At 39.8% G+C, this 19269-nt stretch overlaps 2 protein-coding genes across 5 annotated transcripts in view; one reads left to right on the forward strand and one right to left on the reverse strand.

The window, feature by feature from the left end:
• LOC309664956 (uncharacterized protein C9orf85 homolog) overlaps positions 1-16004 on the reverse strand; it is a 57375-nt gene extending 41371 nt beyond the window's left edge. Inside the window, exons 1-3 of one of the 2 annotated variants that reach the window (XM_082471127.1) lie at positions 15593-15719; positions 2710-2798; positions 1731-1807 (exon numbers count right to left, since the gene is read on the reverse strand). In XM_082471127.1, coding sequence (XP_082327253.1) covers positions 1731-1807; positions 2710-2740 — 108 coding nt within the window. In that variant the 5' untranslated portion in view covers positions 2741-2798; positions 15593-15719. Of the gene's footprint in view, positions 1-1730; positions 1808-2709; positions 2799-15592 lie in introns of both variants that reach the window. The other variant, XM_082471128.1, reaches the window with a different exon arrangement.
• Positions 16005-16199: 195 nt separating this feature from the next.
• The window catches only part of ABHD17B (abhydrolase domain containing 17B, depalmitoylase), a 47882-nt gene continuing 44812 nt past the window's right edge, over positions 16200-19269 (forward strand). Inside the window, exon 1 of one of the 3 annotated variants that reach the window (XM_082471091.1) lies at positions 16200-16786. The gene's annotated coding sequence lies outside the window, so the exon portion shown is untranslated. Of the gene's footprint in view, positions 16787-16998; positions 17021-19269 lie in introns of those variants that run through there. The other 2 variants (XM_082471090.1, XM_082471092.1) reach the window with 2 other exon arrangements.

Below are 19269 nucleotides of genomic sequence, written 5' to 3' on the forward strand. Positions count from 1 at the left end.
CCCGTGCTCCACAACAAGAGAAGCCACCATAATGAGAGGCCCGCGCACCACAACGAAGAGTAGCCCCTGCTCGCTGCAACTAGAGAAAGCCCGCGTGCAGCAACGAAGACCCAACACAGCCAAAAATAATAAATAAATAAAAATCAATAAATTTAAAAGAAAAAAGAAACAATCTCAGTCTGATTTCTAGTTTCCCCACTGAAAGCATCATTACTTGGGAAGATGCACTTTGATTTCCAATCGAGTAACTTAGAGAAATCTTTGAAACATACAGTGTTTGTTGAAATGTACAGTGTTGTCCAGAATAACCTCAGAACTGACAGGAAAACCTATGTTAGAGACATAAGTCAAGAGTCCAGAAGAGCTATTACTTAAGAAGCTTTTCCAAAGTTTAATATCAAAAGATATCACCCCTAAATGTAATTTATCCTAGATTCTCAGTCTGTATGTCTAAAGTCCCTTAATTCAGACATGGTTCACAGTGGTACTGCACTGTATAGAAACCATCTGTTTTCTACTCTGACTTTCTCATGGTCAGGAAAAATAGAATTTATGGAAATAGTTTATGGCCTTTATTCCTATTCCTGGAATTTAGGCCAAATCTAAACACTCTGAAAGCTGGGAAATTACTTCTTCTTCACTCTTCCTATGTTTTAACCCTGCCTTAGTTAAAAGGTCAAACGTCAGACCAAATCTCAATTAGCTATGGAATCTAAGATTAGGAACATGCTAGGAAATCTGGGTAATCTCCAGATCAGTGATTCTCAACCTTTGTTTCTCCCTCTACTGTTCACAGCCCCATGTTACTCTCATCATCAAATACAGAAAACAGTACAACTTAATTAACAGGAGAGTTAATGAGTATTTAGGGGAAGCACAGGGAAGAGAGGTCCTGATACATTCTTTTCCAACAGAGGATGTCTATCAAAACTGGAGGAGATAGAGCTAAATACATGTATTTCTAGCTTCTCAAGAAATCTTCTACTATACTTATCATTTAACTCCCTGCTTGGTTGTTTACAGTTCTCGCCAATGTTCTTTTGCTTATGCAAGTCCTTGAGTGATTTCGTATCTATGGGACGTGTCTGTACTTTGATCAGGTGTCTAGACAAAAGCATGCTTAGGGAAAGATTATTTATTTACATGGTTTATTATAAAACAGGTTTTTTGGCTTTCACTATAAAAATAATAGCAAACTAAATAATTTTTACATAAAAGACTGCTATCATAAATCTATAAACCACATGCCTAATCCTTTATAAAAATTCTCCCTGGTGCTATTCTTAGAACATTCCTGTGGCTAGGGGCAGGCATAATTATCTTCATTTTGCAGATGAGAAACCTGAGGCTCAGAGAATTAAGAGATTTGCCTGAGGTCACACAATTAATCAGGACAGCAGAGGCAGAACCCATAAAAAGATGCCTTTTAGTTTAGGGCATTCTATTAAAGTTACAAGTAGAAAGTGTTCCCCTACAGCTTTCAAGGTTTTCTAAATAGTAAAGGAAAAAAGAAAAAAAGAAAAGCACAAAATTTTGCAGAGTAAAATTTTGTCTATGTTTTTGTCCTATGTTTTGACTCAAATTCTAACACTGGTATATTGTTTTGCAAATAGGGCCAGACCTGCTGGCTTGTTCCTAAGGTAACCTTGCAGTATTATATGTTATTTGCTTAAAAGGCACAAAACAAAATTCAAAAGTTAGAAAAATTCATTTAAGAACGAAAATATTACCTTTGCTAAGCAATGTTCTAAAAGAGGAGGATTTACTTTTCTACCATGTTCTTCACAGATTTCCAACACACTGAGACCTAAAAAATAAAGTGTAAACTAAGTAGTGAGCTACATGGGCCAACTATGTACAATCCAATTGGAATGCAAAAAGCCCTACTCAAGCAGTAATTGTGTAGTGTCATGAGGCAACACATGTGTTTTTATAAGCACTCATTAAAAGTTAGTCACAATTTGAGATCTTGTCCAACCAGTATGGTATGCCCCAAGTTAGTGATCTTAAAAGAGGCAAACTACTGACCAACCATTGTTTAGCATGTATTAAACAAAAAAGAACAATGACATTCATTTCCTTCTAATAGCATATTTTAGGAATTTCTGGATTTAACTCTTCCAAGCATAATAATTGGCAATGCCCACAAACCAAATGATTTTATCTTTTAAAATAAATCAGCATTGTATGTCATTTACTTGGGTACAGGTATACAAGGACAACTGCCATACTGAAGCTAGTTAATTTCTTCAAAGAGAGTTGCCTTGTTCTGGTCACATTAATATATCATAAGAATAAACTGTATATGCTGACAATTGATTGAGGAGTCAAGTCACAAAAAATTAGGTTTGTGCCATGATTCGTTTAGTCTAGAGCGCAGTATTCACATGTGACTTAACCTAACTTCAGTTGAGAGCATTTTCTCATTCTTAAAAAAGAAAGATGTTTTTGATGACAAGAATATAAAAAAACTAAAAAAAAAAAAAAAGAATATAAAAAAACTAAGGGATAAAATTAAGGTGTGTTCTGAAATGAAGGATGCAAATCACCTATAACAAAACACTACTACAATTTATTTCCATAGTTTTTTAAAAATCTGAAGTTGTCCTATAGTTCTTATTTTATTCTCACATCAGCCCTGAGTGGAAGGAAGAAAGTAGTATTGTTATTTATTGTTATTCTAATTTGTAGAGAGTTGATATAACTTACCCATGGTTACAGAGAGTGACTCAGTAGCCATACAGGAAGGAATCTGAAGAGTCTACTCCTGCTTCGCCCTGACTCCAAGTTTAGGACTCCTTCCAACAGTCAAATTATAAAATGTATCACAGGTTAGAAGTAAGTACAGCATGTACCATGACCATCTCTCTGCTGTCTACAGGAACAATTCGAAAAAAGTACAAGCTACTGTGTACTCAGTACTATGCTAGGCATCGCAGGGATTCAGAAGATTTACAATACACAGTTCTCTCCTCACAGGGCTTCACATCTAGTTGAGACAAAAGGAATGGGCATGAAGGAAATCTGAATAGTAAGCAATAGTATTGTTAAGAGTTAAAATAGTGTTTAAAACAATAGATTAACTGTTAGCTTCTTCAAACTGGGCTTTTGGAAGGATTTGGATTGAGGGGTGGGGGAGTCACCGGAGATTCAAGGCTGACTGGTAGCCTTGCAGATTCAAAAACTCTACTGAGCCGGCGTGCTGCAACTACTGAAGCCCGCGCGCCTAGAGCCCGTGCTCCGAAACAATAGAAGCCAACGCGATGAGATGCCCGCGCACTGCAACGAAGATTAGCCCCTGCTCACTGCAACCAGAGAAAGCTTGCGTGCAGCAATGAAGACCCAACACAGCCAAAAATAAACAAATAAATAAATAAATAAATTTATATTAAATAATAATAATAATAATTGTAGGAAATGATTTTAAAAAAAGAAGAAGAAGAAGAAGACTTAGTAAAATTTGACTGATTTTTTCTTACTGGGTAGCAAAAGGAAGGCATTAATAAAGGTGTCTCTAGAGAATCCCTAAGATGAGAGTTAACTACCAAGATAAACCAGGTTTTTTATTTAAATATACTAGGGAACAGCCAACGAAATCATCATATGAGGGTCAAAGAACCATCCATGGTTCAATAAGGAGTTTAAATTAGAGCAACAGCATCACATGTGTAAAAGTAACCATAATATTCTTTCATATGGATGATAAATGACAACTTATCCCATATGACTATTCTAACTTTATTAAAAATTAGATCTAGCATGATGTCCTACAAGCATTCACATTTACAGGAAACATGATATCATATTACTATAATGTCTTGTGATAAAGGCTAATGATGGTATATAGAACATTCACAAATACAAGTATATACTATGATGTCAAGTATATTACTCAGTTTGATGACTTCAGGGACATGAGTAATTTCAAAACAAACAAGTCAGCCACCTGGTAAGACAGGGCTGAGCATTTAATTATATATAAATCTTTACAGAGCAACAAAGCATTTAAAATAATCCTTAGTTTAGCTTGGTGTTTCATATTCATGTTGTAAATGGCCTTCAAAACCAGGTGCAATTAATATAAAGCTACAACAGAATTCTAATGCTGATGGGCCATCACTGAAAATTATTATACATGTATAGTTCTATCACCTACAAGAAGAAATACTTCCTTGTTAATAACATATAACTCTGCCAAAGCAAAAACAAAGAAAAAAGAAAATGTGTCATATAACTCCGTTCCGTAAGGACAATTTGAATAATTACATTAACTTTAGAATATAAATCTATTCCAATTAGAAATGAACTTGATAAAATATCTAAGAAAATATGCACCATAAAGTTCTAAAAATGTAATTCAACCTCATAAGTAGATAAATTGGAAGACATTTAGGATTGAGGTTGAAATAATCAACTCCAAAGCTAAAGGAAAGTTCAAATTTACTCTTGATAGTTTTAGAAGTCAAAAATCCTACAGGGACCAAATCAATCACTTGGAAAATCAAATCACACCAATTTCTTTCATCCCAAAGAAGGGTTATATCAAGTCGTGTTGTACATTTAAGCAGTTAAGATGATCCATCAGGATGCTTGTCTACATCCACTAATACTATTGCTGTAAAGAAAGGCTGGTCATCCAGGCACCTATAACTCCCTCTCCTTTGACTCCAAAAGCCGTGACTTTAAGGTTATTTAAAAATACTTCATATTCATCAAGATAATGGTTATTAGAGGAGAGAGTGGTAGTGAATAGGAGAGGTCAGTGACATTCTCTTGATCTGAGCTGACTGGGTTCAGTTTGTGAAAATTCATTGAACTCTATTATGATTTTTGCACTTTCTATATGTTGTATGTTATACTTCAACAAAAGTTTAATAAATGAAAAGCTCCATATTTACCTTTTTTCACTTTTTAGAGTAGTTACTAGTCTGATTCCTGAATGAAGGATTCATATCATACTCATCTTTTGCAAATGCTTGCTACATAACAATATGACAGATGTTATGTCAATAAAGACAGATGAATTAACAAAGACCAACAATCAACTGTACAATGTCAATAAGAACTACTTGATTTCCATTCCTTCATTCCAGAGCACTGAACTGCTGCGACACATTACAGAGTACACCATGAGTAGTTAAAAAAAAATGCTTGAGCCCCTCCCATCAGAGGTAGACGGCATTTGTGTATGTACATGTAAGAGAAAGAGAAAGAAGCCAAGACATATATATTAATAACTAATAAGACATGCACTATATGTGTGGTGAGGGCAATAAATGCCACAGGGACGGAGTGAGACATTCCAGTGGGATTAACCAGGAAGGGCATTACTGAGGGTGTAGCATGTGAGCATGATGAACATCTTAGTAAGATGAAGGAATGGACTGGCATTTACAGAATACTTAACACTGCCAAGTACCATGTGAGCATTTTCATAAATCTTACTTAACTTTCACAATATAGCTAAACCCACTAAGATCTTGAGTAGTTAAGAAATTTATCCAAGATCACAGAGCCAGTACATACTAGGGAATTTGACCTAAATCTTTTGACTCCAAGATCAATGTCTTTCTACCACACCATGCTGCTACTGTCTTGAATAAGAGCTTGATAACTGTGGCCAAAAATCCAAATCTGAAGTCTGACAAAAATTGACAAAAAAAATTCTTCCTACCCAATGCATGCACTTCAAAATATTTTTATTCTTCAAAGTAATCAGATCAAAACCAAAACAAAACAGACCACATCTACGTATAGGAATGATGGCCTAAATTGACAGTATTGGAATTCTAATTCACAGCTTGAGATCAATCTATTCGACTATCCTTCTTGGTAAAAAGGTCTCAGTCAACCATAGTCTTCTAACCAAAAGCCGATTACCAAAATAATGTGAAAGTTATGAAAATTAAGATAATTTAACAGTTGACAGTCTTGCTGACAAACAGAAACACAGAATGTGAGAAAAGGCCAAGAATCAAGGGTAATTCTTACATTTTGGTTTGAGGAACTGGGTAAATAGTGGAGTTGTTTACAGAGTTGGGAAGCACAGGAGGAGGAAAAGGTTTGAAAGAGAAAAATTAAGAGTTCTTTCTTTGCCATGTTAAGCTTAAGAAACCTTTTTGATATTTAAGAATAGAGGTCAAGTAGGCAGTTAAATATACAACTTTGCAGCTTAGGAGAGAGGTTGGCCTGGAGTTCCAGATCTGGAAGGTATCAGCATAAAGATGGTATTTAAACTCATGGACTGAGCTGAATGAAAAAAATTATTTCAAGAAGAGTGCTGGAGGGCTTCCCTGGTGGCGCAGTGGTTGAGAATCTGCCTGCCAATGCAGGGGACATGGGTTCGAGCCCTGGTCTGGGAAGATCCCACATGCCGCGGAGCGACTAAGCCCGTGAGCCACAACTACTGAGCCTGCGCGTCTGGAGCCTATGCTCCCAACAAGAGAGGCCGCGACAGTGAGAGGCCCGCGCACCGCGATGAAGAGTGGCCCCCACTTGCCGCAACTAGAGAAAGCCCTCACACAGAAACGAAGACCCAACATAGCCAAAAATAAACAAATAAATTAATTAACTTAAAAAAAAAACAGTGCAGAGAAGCTGCTTTAAAAAAAAAAAAAAGAGTGCTGGAGAGGCAAATGCTGCTGATCAATTGAGTGAGATGAGTACTGAGCATTAACAAAGATTTGGCAACACAGAGATCGATGACCTTGACAAGGGTGGTTTTAGTGGAATGTTATGTACAAAAATTATTTAAATAGGGATAGAACAAAATGGGAGGTAAAGAAATGGAGATCCAGGAGCTTGTCTATAAAGAAGAAGGAAGAAATGGGGTGGGGCCAGAAAAGAACATGGGTTCTATCTAAGGAGGATTTTTTTTTTTAATTGAAATAACCCACTACAGATGGAAAGACTGATGATGCAACAGAACATGGACAATTGAGAAGTCTTAAGCCTTTAAGTCCTAAGGTAGGCAAGAAGAAATGAGCTCTAGGGTGCAAGGAAAGGGACCAGTCTTGGGCAGAGACAGGCAGTTCATCCATTGTAACAGGAAGGAGAGTGTAGGGGTACAGATGCAGGTAGTTAGGTAGATATGATGGTGGATAGAAAGCTGGATCTAAGCAAGGTTTGGATTCTGCCAGGCAAGTACCACAGAAGGAAAGAAGGATAAGGGATTTGAAGTACATGAAAAAGAGCAGTTGTACTGATAGAACATGGTCTCCAAGCTAGATGAGGGGAAAAAAGGACATGAATGAGGTGCAGTGAAAAGTGGAAAAGTTAATGCACATGAGCACCCAGTGGAGTTAAAAAAAAATTATTTGAGGAATAAAGAAACCAGGTAAGTAGACAGTGGGTTTTTTTGTTGTTCTTTTTGTTTGTTTGTTTTAAGTTTATAAGAGGAGCAGTTACCAGCAATGAGGTTTAACATTTGACCATGGGAGTAAATTTCTGAGGTGGGGGGTTCTAAAAGCTGTGAGATCATATGTTTGATTATCCATGTGGCTGTAGCAATCACTAAGTCTAATGACAGGAAAACTGTGGAAAAGCAGTGAGCCAGGTACTAACGAGGAGGTAAGGATGGATCTGGCGGGGATAATAGTCTGATGGCATGCATTTCAGAAGAGCTGGGGTTCTGAGCAAGGAAAAAATAGACTGAAGCAACAAATGGGAGAAAGGGTTCTAAATGAGGGGTTGAAGATGTGGGGTGAAAAAACGTCATTACTTAAAGACTATAGGGAAACAGAGTTCCCAGGAATAGTCAGTTAGGGCAAGAAAGTGAACGAAATTTTATTTTCAACACTATGTCTCTGTTTGATGATAGTAAACTATCAGTTCCAGGAGGCAAATTGGAAGGGTTAGGGGAGGGGGCATTGAAAAGTTCAAGGACTGTATCAAGCTAGGATCTACACAAAGCCAAATGAGTATAAAATTTCCCAGCAAAAATGGCCAACTTGGGAATCTTGGACACTAAAAAAGCAACCAAAACAAATTAACAAACACCTTTTCTAAGCTTCATAAGAGCAGTTCAGTATCTTTCCAATAAATTCCCTTTTTGCTTAAGTTAGTAACTAAAGAATCCTAATGATAATTACCTTCATGTAGAGGGCCTTGCATACATAGACAAGTTCAGAAGAGGAATGTTTATTTAATTCATTCAGTATATTTAAGTGCTATTTGGCCTGGAGTGATAAGGAAAATCTCAGAAAGGAATCTTAGGCATGTTAGCTATCCGTTTATCCCCTTTCTCATTTCATTTCTTCCTTTCACAAAAGTCAATGGTGAGAAAAAGACCAATAACAATTAGGCTGGAGTGAGCTGGCAGCAGGGTTGCTCTGAGGACAAACACGATTCTCTGTACACCTGCCTGTGACCGCACAATAACACTTGTGCAGGTGTGGAGAGTCCTATAGCTTAAAATAACAAATGCCGCAGCAGCCTGTAACTGTCATCCCTGAGGTTCTTTGTCCAACTGCGCCACTCCGTACTACACAGTGTTTCTCCAAACGGAAAATGACCCATTTGGGGAAGAGTTAATATACATTACGACTTTCTCTCTCTCAGGTGAACTAATTTACCTAGATGAAGAATTCTGAGAATATTTCTAACAGGGTAGTATTTAACTTTATGTAGAAACAAGTGTTGACAATGTAATTATAAAATTTTATAATCCAACAGTGAGTATGGTACTATTCCTTAACACATAGACCAAATCAAGACAAGTTAATTTCAGTTGTCATTCACTGTACATAAAATGAAATGTCTACAACATATGGTTGATGTAGAAAAAAACAATTGTAGCAGGCATCAAAAATAAGAAACATGCAAAATCAATTTATTGGCTTCAAGTGGAAGCACCTGGGGAATGTAGGTATATGAAATATCCCAAAACATGGATGAGAGTATTTTGTGTAAAAGATAGGGAATACAATACTTCAAAACATTCAAAATAGTGAATGTTCACTAGCACAATGACTTTTATTTACTACAATACTCTTATGTATCATAATGCCCAGCACACCATAGGTTAAATCACCTTGTCAATTGAAAAAGTATGCTGAATTTAATAAGAAGTCAATTGGGGGTAGGATACATTTAATTTCAATCCATGTAATAGACAGCCTTGGTGAAATATATCAAAGAGCACTTCCCAATCTGGAAAAAAAGATCAAAGGTAGTCCCAGGTGATCTCCAGAGTGCCAAAGATGGTTACCTTGAAACTACAGTGGAATCTATTCCTGCCCAGCTGCAGATTTGTTTAATGGCTACTCACTCATTTAAACCTTAATTGTTGAAACCCATTGATTAAGAAATAACACTTATTCCCATGACTGGCACTTCATCACTCATACCAAAATCACTCACATCAGAGATTACCTAAACCAATCTGAGACCATTTCCTAAATAACAACATCTTTGGGCTAGAGGAGATAGGACAAAGATCCCATATGACTTGATTCCAAGCTACCTGAACAAAATGACCCTTACCAATAGTACTCTTTTCCATAGCAAGGTTTTATTCATTCATCTTACAGTGTCAGGCATCATGGCCAACTAAATTATTATGACTCTATCCTGGAGTCAATCTAGGAAAAATAAGATCCAGGCTCAGTAATCTTATGAACAAGATCCATTTTGTTTTTGTTTTTTGTTTGTTTTTTATTTTTTGCCACGCCACATGGCTTGTGGGATCTTAGTTCCCTAACCAGGGATCGAACCCAGGCCCTCAGCAGTGAAAGCGCAGAGTCCTAACCACTGGACCACCAAGGAGTTCCCAAGATCCACTTTGTAACGATCATCTGTATTCCTCTTACAGAGAGACAATATTTAACTTAAGGGTCATGACTGGAGTTTGTAGATAAAAGCTTACAAAATGGGAAAATATTAGAAGACAACTATTAGAATTAATTTGACTTGTGGTTAGCAAACATATTCAATATGACAGAATGTCAACCTGTCATTTGTTTTCTTTCTGGAGAAGTTAAAAAAATAGTTTTCTTTCTTTTTTTTTTTTTAAAGAATTTCACTTATTTATTTATTTATTTTTTGGCTGTGTTGGGTCTTCGTTTCTATGAGGGCTTTCTCTAGTTGCGGCAAGTGGGGGCCACTCCATCGCGGTGCACGGGCCTCTCACTGTCGTGGCCTCTCTTGTCGCGGAGCACAGGCTCCAGACGCGCAGGCTCAGTAGTTGTGGCACACGGGCTTAGTTGCTCCGTGGCATGTGGGATCTTCCCAGACCAGGGCTCGAACCCGTGTCCCCCGCATTGGCAGGCAGACTCTCAACCACTGCGCCACCAGGGAAGCCCCAAAATAGTTTTCTTTTAAAAACATACTGATAATAGGTAGTATTTCTACAACTTCCCCAAACAAAAACAACAAAAACAGAACTTCATGACACCTGAGTAGTTAATCAGTCATTCTGCTGTCATATCTGTTTATAATTGAGGTAAAATTTATATCAGTGTCATGCACAGACCTTAAATTCTCAATTCAATGAGTTTCAATAAATGCCTGTGATCTTCATGTTTCCGTCACTCCAGAAAGTTGTCCTGAACCCCTTCCAGTCAATTCCCCCACAACCCAAGGCAACTACTGTTCAGATTTCTATAGATGTGAGAAACACCTGACTTCTTTCCTTCCACACAATGTTTTTGAGATTTACCTACATGCTTGCATGTATCAGTAGCTTTTTTTTAAATAGCAGAGTAGTATTTCATTATATGATTGACACAATCTGTTTATCTATTCTCTTGTTGAAGTATATTTGTGGGGTCTTTTGTTTTTTGTTTTGTTTTGTTTTTTTGGCTATTGTGAATAAAGGTGCTTATAAACACAGAATCCTGTTCTGCTGTATAAATGTAATCATATCACCTTAAACTTAAGACAGCTTTCTGCCTAAACCAGGAGCTGAGGGTCTTGAAGGAATTAGCATCTGCTTTCACACAAAGTGAGTGAGAGGAGCCCCACCCCTGCTCCAGAGCCCTGGCTGATTAGATGGCACCCGCTCCAACCAGCCCATATCTGTGATATGTGACACTCCAGGGGGCCACACTCTATGAGAAGAGGCTCTTTCCCTGGAACATTTCAAACAGGTAGTGTTTAGGGGTAGTGGCAATAAAGCTCATCTCTGTTCCAGCCCTAATCTGGTGTCACATTGCTTCTACTACAGACAAAAACACAGTATTCAAAAACAACAACCAACATACAGACACAAAAAGGGACTTGTGATTTACCCGTTCTTTAAGGTCTCCCAGCACAGACTACACCTAATCAATGGATAGCCACATGCTATTAATGTAACTTTGGGCACATCATTCACCTCTGAGTCCTAATTTCCCAAGATGCAAAATGGGATAACTGTAGCACCTGTCTTAGGGTTATTTTTGAAGATCAAATTAGATAATACATACCAAATATTCACAGATGCTAACACACTTAAGTACATAGCATTAGCTATTATTAACAAAACTTTATTTCCAAAACTATTTAGAGAGTATAGCCTCAGATTTTCCTTTTCCTTTTCCATTTCAAGGTAGTAACAAGAGTTTCCCAAAATGAGTGTGTTTCCCCCAAAATTAATTCACATTCAACTGGTATTATGTAAACCAAAATCCACAGCCAGGGAAGTTTAGGCTAAATAATTTTTTTTTAAACTGCAAAACACCTAAGTGTTTTATGCTAATGTACACTATGACCCCCCTCTAAAAGTGAGATCTAGTATTGACCACAAAATTGACTTCTGCCCTAACAAAATCATGTGATCCTGGGGCTCTAACACTTTCAGACATGCTAGTAAAAACAATGCTGACTACACATATGAAACAAACAGCATCCTTAAGAAGATAATATATGCTCTTCCCATTTCATTTAGTTAAACGCTATCCATCCTTCAGACCTCAGGGAAGCCTTCTTAAACCCTCCAAACTTAATCAAGACTTCCTGCTAGATACTCTCAAGGTTCCCTTAGACTTTTCCTCCTAGCTCTTACTGCCATTTGTATTAACATACTCAAAAGATTATTTGATTAATGCCTGTCACCTTGCCCACTAAACTATAAGCTTCAATTAAAGGCACGGCTGTATATTATGCTCAACCTTATACCCCTAGTATCTACCACAATGTTTGGTACCAAATAACTGATGTGGAACAAATATGCAAATACAAGAATTCACTGCAACTTTATTTGTCATAGTGAAAAATTGAAAACAACTCAAATGTTTATTAATAGGAAAGTAATTAAATAAGCTACTCTACATATATATTATAGAATATTATACAGCCATTAAAAAGAATGAGCTTAATCTCTATGTTCTGACATACTTTTCTAAATGAGAAAGGAGAGATGCATTTTATTTCATATGTACTATATTGTGCTTAGATGTCTAAAAACATGCACAGCTAACTGTTAACAGTGACTACATCTGAAGAGGAACAGGCCTGGAAAAAGGTACTTCCACTTTTACACTTTATACATTTCTCTGTTGTTTCAATATTCTTCAACAAACATGCATTTCTTTTCTAATTAATTTTTTAAGCTTTGAGCAACTGCAAGTCCACATAAATTATCATATGCTTTATGCTTAGTTCTATTCGTATCACTATTTCTTAAAAATATTTCTGTAATGATCTCCATAGCAATTGTGAGAGGAAGGTAAGACAAAAGATAGCATTAACCCTGTCGTATAGATTAAAAGCTATATGTAAACTAACACCACAAAGCAAAATAAACAACAGAACTGGGGCTAAAATGTGGCTCTTTTTTCTTGGTCCAGGGTTCCTTCCACTACACATTATTGCCTTTCCAATAAGGGACACAAGCCTGATATTGATACAATCAATATTTTAGTACCAAATGACTAGAAGAGATTTAAACCTACTCCCATCTCCACCTCACCTCTGCAAGTCATGAGAGGGCACTGCAGGCCAATGGCCATAGAGGCTTCTTTTAATAACCCCAGTGACGGGGAGGTTACAAAATTCTAGTGCATGCTCCTCACCATTAGACAATTCCCTTATACTGAGCTGAAACCTATCTCTTTTACTTTGACCCGTTGGTTCAAGTTTGGCCATTTGGAATGCGAAGCTTCTCTCCTCTTCTGGAATATATTCAAGTATATGAAGACAGTTATCACCTGTGTCTTTTTGGGAGCGGGTGCTTTACTTAGATAAACTTTCCAATAAAACAGCTGTCATTATCCAACTTCTAATTTCAGTACTGGCAAATTGTTTGGCAGACGAGGAGAAGGAGAACTGTCATGCAAGACTACGACAAAATAATGAGGTACAAGTAGTCAATTGTTACTACAATCCTTCAAGGAGAGTTACAGAGAATCATGCACATCTTACCACTCCTTTATTAGATGTTGCTGACTCAAACAGCTTTCTGGTATAAAGCGCAGGAACGAAGACAGGGTCAGATGCTTCTGACAAAATCTTGGCTTTAGACAGCTACACATAGCTGGTTCAAGAATCTGCCATGAATGCAGCCAATTATTAGTCCTCCATTAGATAGATGAACAATCAACCTAATGATCTTCCTCAGTAAAATATTTCTTGCTGTTTTTGTTAGAACCTCCAATAACAAAGCACCTGGTGGTTCTACCAATGGACGAATGAGACTTCCTCACGATTTAAAAGAGACAAAGGAATTAATGATAAAAGTGATAAACAAAATGAAACTTAGTGACTGAACTTGAGACTCATGAAAACATTTAAGACCATAATGACATGGTTGTTAGATAACACCAGAAAATGCACGATGAAAAGTACAAGAAGCCTAGGACGAAGTACTAGAACAAGAAGTACAAGTTCAAGAAGTCCTGTACTTACAAGGACAAGAAGCACAGTAAGAGACACTGTAGCTAAATACTTATTAAAACTGCTGTTTACACCTGATGAAAAACAATCAGAAGTAAATGCTTGTGAAAAAACTTAGAGTAAGAATACAGGGCAAGATAAGACATCTATTTGGAATAGCACAGCTTTTTTACTCTGGTTTACCTATTGATGACAGGCACAAACTTGGGAAAGTCTTCCCAAATGTCGTTCCAGGTTTTCCTTCTGAATCTGAACCTAACTAAGGGAAAGGAGAGGTCCTCTGAGCACCCAACTGAAAATATCCCTCCTTATTCTTCTTTACTCAACTGTGCTTCCCTTCATCATAATTTATAATTATATATCTCTGTGCTTATTGTCCCATGACCCAGAAAACCATAAGTTCCTTGAAGGCAGAGTCAACTCTTTTGAACACTGTATACACATGCACATAGGACCTTGTACAAGAAAGATGCTCATTAAATATCTGTATAGTGAAGACAGAAAGAGGAAAGAAAAAGGAAGTCACTGGTTACCATGAACTGTCACTTTGGGACTTCCCTGGTGATGCAGTGGTTAAGAATCTGCCTGCCAATGCAGGGGACACGGGTTCGATCGTCAGTCCTGGAAGATCCCACATGTCGCGGAGCAACTAAGCCCATGCGCCACAACTACTGAGCCTGCGCTCTAGAGCCCGCAAGCCACAAGTACTGAGCCCACGGGCTGCAACTACTGAAGCCCGTGCGCCTACAGCCCGTGCTCCGCAATAAGAAGCCGCGCACCGCTACGAAGAGTAGCCCCGCTCGCTGCAACTAGAGAAACCCGGCACTTAGCAACAAAGACCCAATGCAGCCAAAAAAAAAAAAGTTACTTTGCTTGCGTAGCCAATGTTGGGAAATTTATCACTTGTTGGACACTAATGATACAGATCATTTATATATATCACTTACTTTACTTTAACCTCTCAACAATACAGGCGGGTTTCTAAGACCAAAGTAAGACTCAGAGAAATTAAATATTTAATAACTTGCTTAAGCCACACACCTAGCAAATTTGAGCTCCAGTTTATGTTAACGTCAGGTTTATTTGATGTGATGGCGGCTGCCCCCAAGCTGCTCTTGTCTTCAATTATCTCCCCTCCATACAGCTAAGTGAGGAAGGGGAAATACCTAACAGCAAATTAGTGGCTGTATACAACCCAAGACCTCTGGCTATCTATACAGTCTGAATTTCCTTCCAGCTTAAAGAAATCTGCTAAAGAAATATAAACAGCAAAACAAGCAGTTTTGCATTCATCAAATAATTTGATTCTCAAAACAATCTTACAAACGAGAGAGAAATTATGTTGGTGTGGACACTGGGGCTAAGAGGGCTTAAGAGCTTTCACATTCTCCCTACAAACCTATGGGCCTGGGATTTTCCAAAAAGAAAGTGACTGCATAAACCTGGTGCAACATTTGAAGAAGACACTAGCGTCATAATCCTCGTTTTCCTACTGCAAATATGTAATCCAGATGGGAGCGTTCAACGACTCAATTTTCCCTTTGCATTTTAGGTTTGATGAGGGTCCCGTTCATTCAGTACAATTAGTCAAATGTTGACCGCCAAATATATTTACGAGGAGACAACACATCCAGGTCAAAGAAAGGGCTACACTGCAGCCAAAACTAACTCTGGGCTGCGGTCCACATTTGCCCTGGCCAACTCCTCTCACTTCCTTCTTTCCCCTCCACTGAACCATTCCTCCCTGGGGTCAGATTTAGTGCAAAAGGCAGGTTCCTACCTTGGTCTGAACACTCTTATCAAACTTGTCATTTTTGAAGCTAAACGTATTCTGGTGCCTCTGAGGCCTGGAACGAGCCACGTTCCCTTTCTGGGAGCTCATCGCCGAAACCACAACCACCTCGCGCTGGGACAAGGAAGATGCACGCAAGACTAGTATACCAGGAACTATCTCCACGGAGTTCACGTTTCCACCTCCGACCCGGAAGGAACTTAACCAGCATTTCTGCCCCCGCCCCCGGCAGCCCACGTGACTCCTCGCGGAGGTCAAAGGACACCTTTCGGCCCTTCAGCTCCAGTAAAGGTCTTTTACTCAACCCAGTCTCTATCCCTCCCCATCCGCGAAGCCTCTTTCTCAAACCCGGCGAAAAATCCCAGTTTCTTCGAAGCGAGAATTCCCCCATTGGTCCGAATGTGGCAGTCCGCCCAAGTGAAGGGGCGGGAAAACTTTGCTCCTATTGGCTCTTCTTTTCCGCAATCCCCGCCTCCTGCCGACTCAGCTCGGCCTCTCCCGGCGCCCTACTCCTCTGGGCGGCTTGTGATTGGTGGAAGTCGGGCTAAACTGGACTGTATCCAACCCCCGGCCCGCTTGCAGGCTGGAGTCCGGGTCAGCCTTAGCACTTTCCTTCAGTCAGTGACCAACTCCTAGCTTAGTGAGCTCTCTGCTAGCCCCTGGGTTCCCTTCCAGCCTCCTTCCCGCCACGAGAGTGAACCCTGCTGCCGGCAGGCCGAAGGGGAGCAAAGAAAGGAGGATTAAAGAGAAGAAAGACCTGGCTGGGTCTGGGTGGTGTCTGCAGTGCCAGAAAGGGAGGTGGCGGCGGCTGCGGCAGCTGCGACCACGGCCGCGCGGGACGTGAGGCCCAACAGCAGCCGACGGCGGCGGCGGAGGCGGCCGCTCCAGCGCCTCGCGCCGGGGCCGTTAGTCAGCAGAACGCGAACCCGTGTGGAGGAGCAGGGCCGGCGCGAGGCGAGACTCGGGAGCTCGAGCCGGCCCCCTTGGGCGCCGCCGTCCTTCCTCGTCCCGGCGCCGGAGGCTGCCGCCCTCGTCCCCCCTCTTCGGCCGGGCCCGCCCGCAGGCCGGGAGAGTCGGGCGGCGGCAGCAGCGCGGATCGCGCCTTGTAGAGGACAGCGCGGCGGCAGAGGTTCTCTCCCAGCCCTTTCTGCCTGACGCTTTGGCTGCGGCCCTCAGGTGCAGGTGCGTGGGGCCGCGGGGGGCCGGGGCGCTGCGGCTGGGCTCGGGGAGGGGGCGCTAGGCCCGGAGCAGCAGCGCGGGAGGGACGAGCCGGGGCCGGGCGGGGGGAGGGGAGCGGGAGGCGTCTTTGTTGTTGGCGACTGGGATGCCTCTCGGCGCCGGCAAAGGCGGAGAAGCCACTCCCGATCGCGTCTGGGTTTTTGAGAAGATTCTCTGTTGGTTCGGTGAAGGGGAGAGGTAGGAAAGTCTTCGCGGTCGGTGAGGCTGCGGGAGTCTGGGGGCGGGAGAGGGACGGACAGACGGACTGGGAAAGGTCTTGGGTCCTCCTTGCAGAGAAGGGCCTCATTTCATTCCTTTGCTATTCTCCCTGTGGACGGAAGGATGGGTCCAGGTTCACATTTCGCTCCCTGGCTCATTGTGAGAGTCGCGACGCCTGAAGGCTGTCTCCTGAATGTCTTCGTGTGTGCCAGCCTAGACTTTAGCTCGAATCTGCACCGTGCTTGGTGATTTGTGTATTCTGGTCCGCCGCCGTAGGGTGGTTTTCTCTCGATGGTTGAACTCTTTACTTGTTTCCGAACTCTAGGGTGGGCTCATCAGGAATTGTTTTTGAATTGAAAAATTAGAGTTTTTCTTTGGAATTTTTTTAAACCCTGAAACGAAAAGTTCTGTCAAGTTAGATTGTACTGTTGTGAAGGGCTTTTGTAAAGAAGAGAGTTTAACCCTGGCTTCTTGTTTAAATTAAAAAAAGAAAAATGTTCGGAGTTTTGATCCATGGAGGTTTCTGCCAACGCCAGGATATAACTTTTTAAAATGACGCATAGATTTAAGTCAGCGTGAAGTGGATTTGTTAAGCAGAAGGATGAGTAACGGAATACAGGGAGGGTGACCTTTAAATTTTGGCTGTTAGCTTACAAAAAGGTATTCATGTTTAAAACTTTTCTGTAATATGCAGTACTTGATCCGTAAGATAATTCATTGTTTTTTTTTTAAGGCTCCAATAAATAAAAAGAAGTTTGGAAATCTTGCATCATTTAAACTACTAGTCATTAGGTAATGAGTCTGAGTAAAAAGTCAGGTACGTGTTGTAAGAGCGTTCATCTGTTTACATTAACAAGAAGACTTACAATAAAATGAACTTTATAAAGAGTTTGTCTCATATGTTTATAGCGTAAGCTCATTTGGGTGATTTATCTAATATGTAATCAGAGCCAGTATTTTGATAATTATCATAATTGCCAGTGTTCTAACTTGGGTGCCCAACTCTTTGGTTGGGAGTAGGGGTGGAGGCTTATTTAAAGAAGAGCAGTGGAGATAGCCATGTTTCACCTTATAAAAGAAAATAAGGTCCCTGTTGTGCAATAATTGCTATATTACTTGAGATCCAGGAGGAAATGAATAGCACCCTCACCTATATTTTGACCTCTCTTTTCTCCTGCTGTAGAATTAATAAGGTTAATTGTCAAGGATAGGATTAGATTTTTAGCAGGCCTAGGCAGTTTTAATCTTGTCACTTGCTGTGCAGTACTGTAGTTGATGAGTGGCTTGTTTCCTTGAGTATCTTTGCCCATTTTGAAATGTGCATGACATCGACAAAGAATTTTCTATTTCCTGTGACAAACAGAATTGCCATAAAGCATTATGGCAAAGTAATGTTTTTGGTAGTTTAATGAACACAGAAGAACTAGGCAGTTAGTGTCTGTTCCAAGTTTTGTCACTGAATTGGTCTACAACTCCAGGGCAAGCTATCCCACATCTGAGTCAAGTTTCTCCATCTGTAATATAGGACTAATAAACTGTGCATCTGCTCGCTATGTAGAAAGGGCAGTGAGAACCAACAGTTCCTCTGGTTATGTGACATTGATTGTTTTAGTTAATAAGAGTACTTTTTAATGAAATTTTGTTTTGGTATCATGAATTTCAGTTCCTTGGTGAAGAATTACGATAAAGAAACATAGTTATAATAGGGAGGTTGTCTATCCATATGCCATCACTTAGGAAGTGATAAACTCAAAATTTCTCCAGTGTTAAGAAGAAAATATAATTTGGTGTCATATCTTTAGAATCAGTGATGACAAGAAAATAGAGTGACAGATTGACTTGGTTGGTTTGTTTACTGATAGATTTTATTTCTAATATATCCAAGGTTTTGCTCTTACTTCTCAAAAATTACTCCTACCTTTCCTACCCTATTAAAGATTTCTCACATAGCAATATGGCTCTCAAACCCAGCCTTGTGAGTTGGAGAGGAAAAGTGATGCTTTATGACTTTATTACAGAAGAAATAAAGCCTAGAGAAGTTAATTATTTGAATTGCCTAAAGCTACACAGTTTGTAAGAACCAGAACTGAGACTTGAATCTGGGTCTTCTGACTTCTCGTCCTGAATCTTTGCTTTGGAGCAGTTTTCCAAACATCTCTCTAGGCCCAACGGTTTTCGCCAACTGAGGTGAAATGAGAAATAATACAGCAATATAAGTATTGGTAATA

This window comes from Balaenoptera physalus (genome assembly GCF_965194825.1).
Source record: "Balaenoptera physalus genome assembly, chromosome: 7".
In the NCBI taxonomy this organism is placed as follows: Eukaryota; Metazoa; Chordata; class Mammalia; order Artiodactyla; family Balaenopteridae; genus Balaenoptera; species Balaenoptera physalus.